The 13,169-nt window shown below is 33.3% G+C and overlaps 1 protein-coding gene across 2 annotated transcripts in view; it reads right to left on the bottom strand.

Moving 5' to 3' along the window:
• The window catches only part of LOC125070359 (phospholipid phosphatase 2-like), an 82,965-nt gene that overhangs the window by 19,110 nt on the left and 50,686 nt on the right, over positions 1-13,169 (bottom strand). For both annotated transcript variants that reach the window (XM_047680193.1, XM_047680195.1), the window contains exon 2: positions 3,582-3,678. In XM_047680193.1, coding sequence (XP_047536149.1) covers positions 3,582-3,678 — 97 coding nt within the window. The remainder of the gene's footprint in view (positions 1-3,581; positions 3,679-13,169) is intronic.

The following is a 13,169-nucleotide window of genomic DNA, read 5'->3' as shown; positions in this document are numbered from 1 at the left end:
AATGCTTATTTTCATTATTCATTTTTTGTTTTAATTGTAATTTTAATGCGTTCGATTTTTGAAAATCAAAAATACTGAATTCAATTTTGTTCGATTTAGAAGTTCGTGTCTGTGTGAGTGAGTGTTATATATGATTATATTATAACACATATGATTGGATTTCTAGTAAATTCTATTAATTTTAATAAGGACTTCTTTTAATGCCTTTTGTAAAAATGACTGAGTGGTGTTCCATTCTGATAATACTGCGCTAATCCGTTGCGATGTGGCTAAGTAAAATATCCGTGACATTTCTACTATGCCTAGCTCTATGGTCTAAGCAGTAAACCAGTTGAAATCCAAACAAAGTGCCTTTAAAAGGTTTAAACATCATCTAAACGAGCGTCGTGTTAACTTAATGTCAACATTGAGCAGTTCGGGTTACCGCGAGTCCGACACAAAATGATACTAAAAAAACAAAGCACTCATATTACAAATTGAAATTGATACATTCCACCATTGTTGAAAGGCTTTACTGCACGCATGTTTCCAAATCCACGCTAATGTATAAATGGGTAATTTATGTCAGTTTGTCACGTTTGCTATAATTTGGTATGAAGAATAGCTAGCACATTGGGATTATGAACCGCGTAAAAAGCCTAGGCAAGCACCAGTAGCACTGTAGAGAGTTCCGACTGAGCTGAGCGGAGCACAGCATGGGTGAGGCTGTGGATGCATTAAATCCACACGATCCTGCAGTTTCTCCAAACCGAGCCGAAGTCGACGATCGCAGTGGCTTTAAGCTTCCCCGGGGTACATGTACCTTGCTTGGCAGTGATTTTTATGTACTTGGTTCGTGTTGAATATTCATCTCATCCTCGTCTTTGAAGAAAAACGTCTTGAGGAAACCTGCATGTCGGATCGAAAGTTTTCTACATGTGTTATCAATTCTGATTAGATAAGATTCAAATATTCTTCTTAAAAATTGAGAAGGCATCATCCAGAAGTTAGCATCCAGCTTAATATTTATAAAAATAATTTTACTTTTTTTTTACATGAGACTGCAATAGACTACTAATAAGCCGTTTCGCTTTGAGGTGTGCAATAAGGGATTGTGAACTATGGCAATTGTTTCTTAACATAAACACACCACCGTTAACAATAAAGCTATTTCAAAGCGAAAGTCGCAAGTAACAACTAGTTGAAATACGACTAGAATAACAAAACAACTGCCTACGTAATTAAAACCATTGTTTGTTAAAAAAACGCTTTAACAGATTTAAAAATATTTAAATTTGAAAACAAAATAAAAATTGCAACATACGCCGAACTTGACCCTACACTCCTCGGGTAGCCATACTTTGTATTAATATTATTTGATAATATTTTACTTAAATCTATATGAATAAATGATGAATTATTTTTTCACTACTTGAAAAATCTACTAAAATAATATTCATAAAACTTATAGATAAAGAATCAGAAGATACAGCGCGTTTGAGTCCTACGATGGTTTTATTGTCATTTAATTTATAAAGCAATACATAAGGTAATTTTAGATCATTTCAAATATTTAATAAAATCTATACATATAATAAATTGGAGTGTCTGTTTGTAATATTAAAATAACCGCGTTTTACTAAATGCATATACACGGTACATATACTAAAATAACATTTTTTTTACAATTTTTGTCTGTCTGTCTGTTTGTTCTGGCTAATCTCTGGAACGGATGAACCGATTTTGACGAGACTTTCACTGGCAGATAGCTGATGTAATAAGGAGGCTACTTTTATTTTAGAATTATATATAAAATAAAAATAAAATCACGCTACAATATCCAAATAACGACATAAATGACAATAACGAAATAATTACGATAGAGAATCGATTTAATTTCGTAAATCAGTAAGCTTTACAAAGATATGTTAAATCGTTGTCTCAATAATTCAATCTTACATTTGTACTGCCTTAGATCTCGGATAAGCGCGTATCGGTTTACTTCTAAGCAGTAATCAAGTCGTCGAGCGGATAGTAATCGTTGATAGTAAAACTAATCGACTTCCATTATATGGCGAAATCAAAATTACGTTTTCCTGACCGAATTTTGCTCATAGCTGCCAACCTTGACAACTTACTAGCCCAAGAGCTTAGCTGTTTTCTCTATGACCATTGTCGTCCTATGTGGCAGGGAATAGTGCGAACCCATCTGAGTTGGTATGACCATTTCATCACATGTCTTCCTGAATAACATTGTTTCCAAGACTCATGTAAAAGCCCAGCAATGAAACGGCACTCAAATTCAACCATGCAATTTCACTCCGAATTCAGCCAAATAAATTTCGCTATGAAACTTGGGAAATAAACGTTCAATTCGTAGGATCTCCAAAGATTTTCTCCTAAAGCCATAAACGTTCACCCACAGACCGCTTCTCGTGATGTGACGTGATCTATCGCTCGAGTGCCTCATCAGTTTTAACCCAGCTCGCCTGATATCCGTTATTTATTGTTATGATTGCTATTTCATGGTGCAATACGTACAATATTTATGTCTTATGGGAAATTGTGCAATCCTGAATGGTGCATTCAAGAACGTTCACTATTTGTTTTCTTTCATGTAGAACTCCCTTTAACTTTTAGTGTTTTCGCTCAAGTGTTTTAAATATTCAAAGTATAACTTTCAATTAACTTGTTAATGTTTTTGTGAAAAAAAAATAAATAAACCAATATGCATAAAACTAATACCAAAAGATACAGCGCGTTTAGGAAAAGATTTCAGTATTATAAGTAACTGGGCTTTGTAGTTTTACCCACTATAAGATTAGACTATTCACGTTAAATCTTGAAGATTGGCTTAACTTTTGTTTTAAATTCCTTTTCCACACTCTCTAGTTAGAATACTCAGTATTACTGTGTGCTGGTTTGAAGAGTGAGTAAGCTGGCACAAACGACAGAACATCTTAGTTCGGTTAGGTTGGCGACGCGGGTGTTTATTAGCATTAGCATTAGCAGCATGTAAATTTTCCCACTGCTGGGCTAAAGGCCTCCTCTCCCTTTTGAGGAAAAGGTTTGGAGCATATTCCACCACGCTGCTCCCATGCGGGTTGGCGGAATACACATGTGGCAGAATTTCGTTGAAATTAGACACATGCAGGTTTCCTCACGATGTTTTCTTTCACCCCCGAGCACGAGATGAATTATAAGCACAAATTAAGCACATGAAAATTCAGTGGTGCCTGTCTGGGTTTGAACCCGAAATTATCGGTTAAGATGCACGCGTTCTAATCACTGGGCCATCTCGGCTTGACGCGGGTGTAAGGAATGTTTAATATTTCTTACAGCGCGACTCTATGTGCGATGCACCTTCAGGTGACCCATTTGCCCGTCGTCCAACTATTTTATTCCAAATAGTAACATCCGGTACGTCGTTCCTATTTTAATGAATTCGTAAAAGTTATACACCTGCAGACTTAATGGTAAGTTTCCGGATTTAAGACAATCCTGAGTTGAGGTTTTTGCATAATTAAATTCAAAGCTGTAGTATTCTTAAAATATATGTATTATATGTCTTTATTAAAGGATAAACGTATATAATGACTCACCGAGCAATAATATGGGTAGGTCGATAAGTAAATGCCATAAGAGGCTTTGGCGGGCCTGCATCTCAACTGGCTCGGGCGCACGTTGCTCTGATACTGCCTGAAAATAAATAAAATAGAATTAAAAAAAGACACACTTTTAATACACTATTAAGTACGAAGGTTTCATTATACATTTTGGTAATAAACTTATTCCGCCATTCACACCATTCACATACGCTAATGCTAGTCGGCTAGTGGAAGATTTTTGTCCGATACATGAAGCTTTCCACACGATGTTCTTCTAGTACCGCCGAACAAGAGATGAATTGTAAAACTAAGTACAACCCGCCACATTCATTGAATATTCACCTATTTTAACCGCAGTCTATTCTGTACACTGTATATATTTTAAAATAAGAATAGAACGTATTCCAATTACAAAAACCATTTCAAACGCGTTGCTCAATTGCATTTCCGTAGTCATACAGATATTTCGGACGCGCGCAGTCGTTAAATAGTTATAACGCAGTAACAACAACGTTATTAACGTGTAACTATAAATTTTAACCGAGTTACATTTGAACCGAATTAAGACTAACATCTGACGGTATTGTAATTTAACCATCGCCAATAAATAATTTATGTAACGGCATGGTTTGTTGCGTCATGTAAACAAATGTTTATGGTTTGATGACTAGTAAATATCATTACAGTAACATCCCAGAATGTTCCATAACATTGCGAAGGTGTATTATTCTATCAAGAAGAAGGTTTAAAATATGAACACGCTGTATCAGTGCACGGGAAGACTGTGTGGATTTTTAATTGAGATACTTAGTTAAGATATATATTATTTGCTAGTGACTTAAAAATGAATTTGTATTTTTTATTTATATTTTAATAAATGTATTGTCACGGTTTACGAAAATTATTATGAATATACAGAGTATAAAGATGTATTTTGTTGTCAAATATCTGTACGTTTCGTGGATAGTAATTAAAAAAGTACAAGCGATAGTTTTTTTTTTATTTATTTATGGAAAACCAGGGATACATATGTATATGCCCAAGATTACAAATAATAAATACCCCAAATCTTTCTTAAATTTTAAGATATTAATATTAATTGTATAGTTTCATAATGAAATATAATACAAGATACGATCACAATGTGTCTGCATGAAATGAACGAATGAATGAATGAATTTGTATGTACATCACAGATAATGCTAATTTAAATTTTTTGTCACTATCACAAAGACATGTCATTTCGTTTCCGACTACTTCTCAATGTCAAGACATCCTTCCAGGGGAAAGCTAGTGGATTACTACAGTAAAATCAGTTCGATATATTTAATTCATTCAATACTTAGTATTTTTTAATCTATATTATAATTTGCAGCTAAATTCCTAAACCTTCAAAATGTACATGTGATAAATCTAATACTTGGCATTAATACCGGTTGGCAAATTATTAAGGCTGTATAAATGTCAGTCGCAGTCGTAATGGCACCATGCCATTGAAAAAGACTTAAAAGCTTACAAATGTTGTCATATAAAATAAATTTAAATGCGTTTAAAATAAATCAACTTGGATGGATGTAGTGGCAGGCTGGCGACTTAAGTCCGTAGATTAATTCACGGTTAAGAATATTAATACCATCGGCGGTACAACTTGTCTAATACCGTGAGTTTACTTATTTCTAAAGACAAAATATACTTCTAAAAATTTCAATATATAATTTTTTTTTTAAATTAGAATAGCGATGTATTATATCAAGCAATAATGTTAATCCCGGTTTAACTTTTAAATGGAACTTGTGATGATACCAAGAGAAAAATTCAAAGAGTCGAACTCGCGATTTACAAATCGCTTTGGGCTATTGAGACGTAGACTTATTTTCAAAGGCAAACTTTGCCTAGTAATAATTGCATTATTGTCATGAAAATAAACAATAAAAAACCGGCCAAGTGCGCGTGGGACTCGCGCCCGAAAGGTCAACACATAAACATTATCATATCTGTTATATGGCAACCCCTTTAAATTTTATATTCTGTTTATTTAGTATTGTTTGTTATAGAGGCACCAGAAAAACATTATCTGTGAAAATTTTAAGAGCCTTTTCAATAGCCTGGTGACAGACGGACAGAGGGACTGACGGACGGACAGCGGAGTCTTAGGAATAGAGTCCGTTTTACCCTTTGGGTACGTAACCCTGAAAAAAAAAAACAAACTTTAAAAGTGGGATTTCAACTCTACCACTGAACATTATTGTATCGAAATTGAAAGAGAAACTGCTGAATATGAATAAACATTGTAACACTTGTATTGCCCCACTGGCTTAGGTAGTTTGAATTATTTAATTAATTAGACCGTATTATTAATTAGACCGGCAGAAATATTCCAATGCACAGACAACATAAATAAACTTTACTAAGATTTTAAAGATAAACAATTGTGATCGTTATTTTTAGATACAGTTACATATCAGCTTAAAGAAATTTCATGACTTGTATTTTGTGATATTGGTATTCTCTTGGAACGTGTCCGCACACATGTTCCAATTAGAAATACTCCTGTCTAAATTGAAAATCGTAGAATAACCAACTGCGCACAAAATAACATTGTGAATAAGTGTGTGAATAAACTCAGGTCCGACTCTCTATTCCCTCGATCTTATATTCCGAAAGGACGGCCTGACATGACCGGAGAGAGTTCAGACATTCCTGCTTTCCAAGTGATTATAACAAGCCAGAGAAATTTCATAAGTGTTTAGTGGTTAGAACGCCTGCATCTCAACCGATTATTGCGGGTTCAAACCCAGGCAAGCACCACTAAGTTTTCATGTGCTTAATTTGTGTTTATAATTCAACTTGTGTTCGGCGATGAAGGAAAACATCGTGAGGAAATTCTGCCGTATATGTCCGTAATCCACCAAAACGCATTGGAGCAGCGTGGTAGAATATGCTCCAAACCTTCTCAAAGGGAGAGAAGACCTTAGCCCAACAGTGGAAAATTTACAGGCTGTTAATGTTATCAACTCAGAGTTGGTTGAATAGGGTATATTCAACCAACTCTGACCAATGCGAGAATCAAGTTGAATTATATTAATTACAAATACGAATACAATGGTATTCTTTTAACGTACAGCACATCAGGTATCAATAATGTATAAATAAAACAAAATGCTGACAAAGAGTCCGGCATTTAGGTCATCAATAAGACGCCTATGCACTGTCTAACAGTTAGTGTCGATGCGAACCGCCTAGCAATGGAGAAATGCAAGCCCTTGGCAAACATTTGCGCCAATGTTTGCTTCGAATATGCAAATATTGGTTTTTGGATCTCTTCGAAAGGAATTTTGTTTATTTATTGGATGTGTTGACAGTACTTTTGTATATTATGTTTTGCAAAGATATATTAAGATAAAGTTTATATATTAAATAAATCTTAAACTATAATAATCACATTACCTAATATATATTTATGTACTTGTATTATCTGTTTATAGTATTAAAGCAAAACAATTATATAAGTATAGAAGACATAACCTAGCTCGCTTCGTTATCGAGCAGCTCGTCCAACGATTTGATCCAAGTTGGCTATCATCAGCCAATCGATCACGCTTTTTACTGCGACGTCAATTCGTATCGATACAATTGACATGCGTCTAATTTGCCTCTTCCATATACATTAGGTTAATCGTCCCTGATACGGCGCCAGTTTCTCTAATTTGTTTATCTTGAACTAGATAGTGGATATGGTTAGAAACTTAAGGTTTAATGTTTAGCCTTTAGAGGGAATTATCTTTGAGCCTCCGAGATAAAACTGTTTTAATACTAATGCAATACTTATTTGGAGTGCTTTGAGTGTTTGCGCGGGTTTGCTCGCTTTGTCGTTGAATACGATGAAGTACTATGGAGATTATCCTTTGAGCGGATACATATAAATATATACTAGCGACTCGCAACGGCTTCGCATGTGTAGAATATGTAACACTCAGGAATAATGTGTAGTACGACGCAATTTAAATGTAGCATCGACAAATTAAAAAAAAAACTATCGTCAATTTTCCAAATGCGTTTGGTTATATGACATTAAAAATTATAACGTTTGCGTAAATATCATTTTCGCATAAGAAAATAAAATTTTTGATGATTTTGAAGTCACTTAATTCGGATGTGATCGGTTTTACGAATTTTGTCTGTGCTACATCTAAGTTGTGTCGTACTATAGCTTTCTAATATTTTTTTTTAATTGGATCATTAGTTCCGGAGACTATTCCTACTAGTTCCCAGTCGTAGTCAGAATACTATAATCTTAAAAAAACCGCTGAAAAAATATTATAAAAAGAAAAAATATACCAAATTCTTTTAATTTTAATTTTGTATCGCTATCTATATCGGACTTGATGGATAACTTTTGATATAAAATAAGAACATTTTAACTAACTTTGTAGTATTTCTTCCTCCTTTAAAACATATAACGGCTTTTGCATACGTCATGCTTCCTGTAAGCAATATTAAGGAAGTATTTTTATTTTAAATTATTTAAAATGTACCTTTATACAGCGATCACAGTATAATGTTAAATATATTATTTAAAACTGACTTCAACTTATGCGTATATGCGTAGCCCCTTCCGTTCACGACGGCGTTTCCATTGACAGTTTGACAAGTAGCCTAAAATGGTGTGTCCGCCATGACAGTTGCAAATTATATTCGCATATTAAAATTCCAACCGCGGATTACTAAACGATGAATGTATTAAAGCTTATGCTGTTTGATAGCAGAAAAGGATAAAAAAATTGTCGGATATTATTTTTAAACGTAACCTGGTAAATAAAAAGGTAGTAAATTGTCTTAGATTTTGTATTAAAACATCGGTTACCTGTTTTTAAAAACTGCGGAGGTGTTCAAATTTTAAATATTTGTTTGTTGTTGTTAAATAGTTGTTTTTTTTTTTATAAAAAAAAAGTTTTGTGATGTTACAAAAAGGTTAAGCCGAATTCGATCGCATATTTTAAAATATATTTAAAAAAAAAAAACAAAGCTAAATTAAATTGGCTGTAAAATCTTTCTACTTTGTATGTAAAAAGTATATATCATAGTACCTATATATTTTTATAAAAAGTCATTTTAATCAAAATAATGTAAATGCAATGATAATTAAAATGAATATAGCACTGGCTAGTAATAAATAAATATTATCATATGTCGTAAAAAGGCGGCAAGATTATGCGACGACATTTTTTGATATCAGAATTTTTCATTTTGAAAAAAAAATAATTTGTGTTATTTTTTACATATTACATACAACACTAAGTTCAGTTCATTAATTATCATGTTAAGGTAAAAATGTACAATAAGGACCTAATATTATGTAATTAATTTAGCATTTAATAATAAAATATTCGTAAGGTTTCTTCGGTGAATATAACTCAACTTTACAGCGATATAAGTTAGTTCCCGTTTGTATTGAATTTATATAATAATGTATGTAGGTCTTTAGACTGAAAAATGTCGTCATTAAGCTTCTAACTAGAATCGGCCTGTGGGTAGTTACTGACCCAACAAGAGAATAAATACCCGCTTAGAAGGTTTCTATGAATGTTATTTCCTCACACCTCATTGGTCGAAGTAGGTTAGGGAGTGTCGCTGTACATATAAATTTAATAAAAACGGCATGCAAACTAAGTCGTTTTATATTGTGTAATACTTAACAGATACAATGAAATAAATTAGGTAATAATGTTTGAGAATAATTAAATGTCAATGAAAAATGGTATTAATAATCTCATGTGAATTAAAGCGAAAGAGAGACAGAGAGAGAGAGAGAGAGAAGGAGAAACCAAGGGAATTGTCGCCTAGAGGAGGCATAACGCTTTTCCTTACGTGACGATTTTGCCGGGATTTTGCCGATCCACTCTACTGTAAGACGCGTAAAAGATCTTCGCTCCAATGAAAAGTTTTTATCATAACTTTAAAGCTTAGTATGTTTTATTGCTAAGAAAATCTCACTTCCGCTATGAAAAATACGGAACCCAATTTATTACGCTATCTCACTGCGGATAACCATAATTAAGTATTTTAAAATGTAAGTATATTACGTGATGTCGTTTGACACATGCAAGTTTATTTACTTACCAAAACACAAGTAAATTATTATTTATTAAAGAATTTCGATTTGTATACGCGACTTGGGGTTCCAATAATAATTCCGTTATGCTTTCTTATGTTTTTGTTTACGATGGAACATGCATTTACGGCAATCGTGGGTTATGTGGAACACCCGGCCGAGTTTTATACCACCCACTAAAAAAAGCGGTATCTCGATATTCGTAAAGCGTTATCGTTTACGCGTGCGTAAAGTAAAACCATATTATTTAAACGTTACAGACAGAAACGTTGTACAAAAATTGATCTTGAAATTCTATTGTCGTCGCAAAGTTTGGTTAATTTAACGAGGGCACTGTCGCTTCGTAAGTTTTTTATTAAAAGTATAACAGCTGTCGAGTAAACTCCGGCCAACGAACCACTTCAAGAAGTACAAATTATAATCTTAATCACTTCCGTAATAATTTGGACAGCATTGCATTTTTATGTTAATTTATATTTAATTAATCATTACGGAATATGTTTTCTCATTTCTTGATTTTAATATATAGTAGTTAATAAAAATAGGTGACATAATTATTTGTTTATTATCCAGAATTTATTTACGCTTCGGAAAACAGACGGAGTATTTAAATTTGAAAATTATGTAAAATATACTGGGTACGACTTTGTCAGTCTACAACTAACATTTCTCCATAGGAAACCCTTAAACCGCGCTCACACGAGTCGTATTGTTGAACTACATACTGTGACCGGTCTGAAAAGATTTAATTTTTTTGATGATTTGATTTACTGATGCTGAGCGGTCATCTTTGCCTAAAACTGTCATTACAATTATACACCTCTCCTTTGAGCGATTAATACGCAAAATGAGCTGAGATTATATTTTAAAAAGGTGTTATATATAATAACAAAATAAACGAAAAAGGCGACGATGCCGAAAGCGTAAACAAAAAATCGGCTTTCCAAAATTTAGACCCAATAAATCTAAATTCATATCGGAAATGAGCATTTTTCAAATTTACTTTAAGTTACTTTGTCTCGAGTTTATATAACGCACCTTAATTTTTTAATGACAAAGCCTTATCAGAAAAACATCGATCCAACGCCGACTTGTTACGTCTGTTTAATGGCGATAATAAATGTAAATGTCGTTTTCACTTTTATTAATAGGGATTACCTCGATGGTCTAGTCGTTAGTTATAAGACTGCCAGATCCGAATTCTTGGGTTCAGTGTCATTTGGAGATTAAGGCTTCGTATGGATACAATGTGGCAAAATTATATACTTATGATGTTTTATCAAAAAACCCTAATAATTGGGGATCCTTCGTGTAGAGCAACGATTTCTAATATTAGCTTTCGAAGGACCTTAGGGTTAAATGGGATAGTCAGTAGGGCTCCGCAAGTTATTAGTAGTATTATCAGTTATTAGATAAATACGAATATATTTTTTTAATGTAGTGTCTATAACCAATTGATCAACTTTGTGCTAGCCCATCAAATCAAATGAAATCGAATCAATTTTATTTTAGTAAACTTGAACAATGAAGCGTTTTACGATTATATACAATGTCTATGGGCGGTGGTAGCCACTTAGCACAGGCAAAAGTCAAAGGCTTTTAGGGTTCCACGTAAAGAACAAATCCGATCGTATTTGTTTTCTTAGGAAAAAGCTGGTAAAGGACCACCTGAAAGTAGAGTATTTAATGAATCCCCACTGTAAAAAAAAACCGATGATTTTTCTATCTAAACAAAAAAATAACTTAACTTACATAATTATTATCGCGTAATGGAAAACTATTTCAACAGATGTTGATTGATCGTGTTAACATTATCTCAAACATTGATTTTGGTGACAGATCTTTGCAAGCGAACCCTTGCATAACGCCTTTCTCTTTATCTATGAAAGCACAGTGCAGATTACGTGCTATGGTTGTTGCAATTTTACATTGTAACACTATTGTAATGTTATTACTAATAAAATGTAATTTGTCTGTAATAATGAAATGGTCTCGCACACTTTCACCATTTACCCCGTGGCCCATACCAATGCATAAATAAAAACTACCTGCTAAGGCACGACATGCGTTGCAAAGTGTCTTCAATTCTCATGCGACTTCCACTATCTATATATCTATCTATCTATCTATCTGTCTATCTATCGATCTATCTGTCTATCTATTTATCTATCTATCTATCTATCTATCTATCTGTCTATCTATCTATATATCTATCTATCTATCTATCTGTGCTTAAATAAATACTAATAGTTATGTCGATGGGTTGAACGGTTTACAAGTCGATGTGCTGCACTAATTTTATATCGCCCCACGACTCTAATATTTTTAATAATATTTTATGGGCATCTTTATTCTGTACATAACCTTAACTCAAATATAGTTATTAATATCAACGGTGCTGGTGTCCAAATCACTAGGTGAATATTTTGTAGACATGGTTCAGTACTAAGATATTATGAACTTTGTTTGTTGACACATTTAAATTTGAAAAAAAACGTAATAATAATTTTACGAGGAGATTTGTTTTGTGACAAAGGTCATATAGGCCAAAAATTTACTTACAAGGGCGTTCGTTAGTGAACTATAGTTACTTGGCCATGCGCAGTAAGGGCTAGAGTACATTATTATTTATTTTTAGTAACATGGTTAGGAAGGCAAATATCGAAGGAATTAAGTAGATAATTGTATGAAGTGTGACTATGCTGTATTGCCAAAAACACTCAATCATAGACGTTACATATGACTGTAAATTTTATAAAATCTATATAGCCATCATAGCTGGGTCAGTCTCTTGGTCTCACCCCCTTGATGAAAATATTTCAACACGAGTTGGTAGATTTTATGACACATGTGCCTACACTACAAATTTTCCTCACAATACTGAGACACCCGAGAAGACATGTGGAAGTCACACAAGTGACTTGGAAAGAAAGTCAATGATCCTGCGCTGGAATGGTCTCACATCGTGTCGAATTCTCGTTCCATAAGATTAAAACAATACACCTGTGTTTGCGTCGGACATCAATATCATCATACCTTTACAGTGAATCAATAAGGTATAATACTTAGAATAGATTAATTTCTACCCTAACAGTGTACACCATCCCTAATAAGAATCATTCACCTCGCGACCCTAATGTTATTTACGTTCAAGAAAGATAAATGCTTTGATGTTAATATCAGTAATCATTGTTATTACTTGTTATTGCACATTACTGATCAATTACTGTTAAATAATATTTCATCTCAAAGACAATTACTTATGTTTTAAATATATAAATTGTTTTATCAAACACACCGCCGAGTGTACTTTATGATACATAGCATGACATGTCCACGAGAAAAATGTTTAGCGGCTTCCTAGAGTAAAGTTTATAAACCGACCAATTAAAGGCTAGCATTAATTAATTAATATTTTTATAAATAACTAGCTGTGTCCGCGATCTCGTGCGCATTTAAATTTAATAAAA

This window comes from Vanessa atalanta, chromosome 17, assembly GCF_905147765.1.
Source record: "Vanessa atalanta chromosome 17, ilVanAtal1.2, whole genome shotgun sequence".
In the NCBI taxonomy this organism is placed as follows: domain Eukaryota; kingdom Metazoa; phylum Arthropoda; class Insecta; order Lepidoptera; family Nymphalidae; genus Vanessa; species Vanessa atalanta.
Note: the sequence above shows the minus strand (reverse complement) of the source record. Positions and strands in the feature narration are given on the sequence as shown.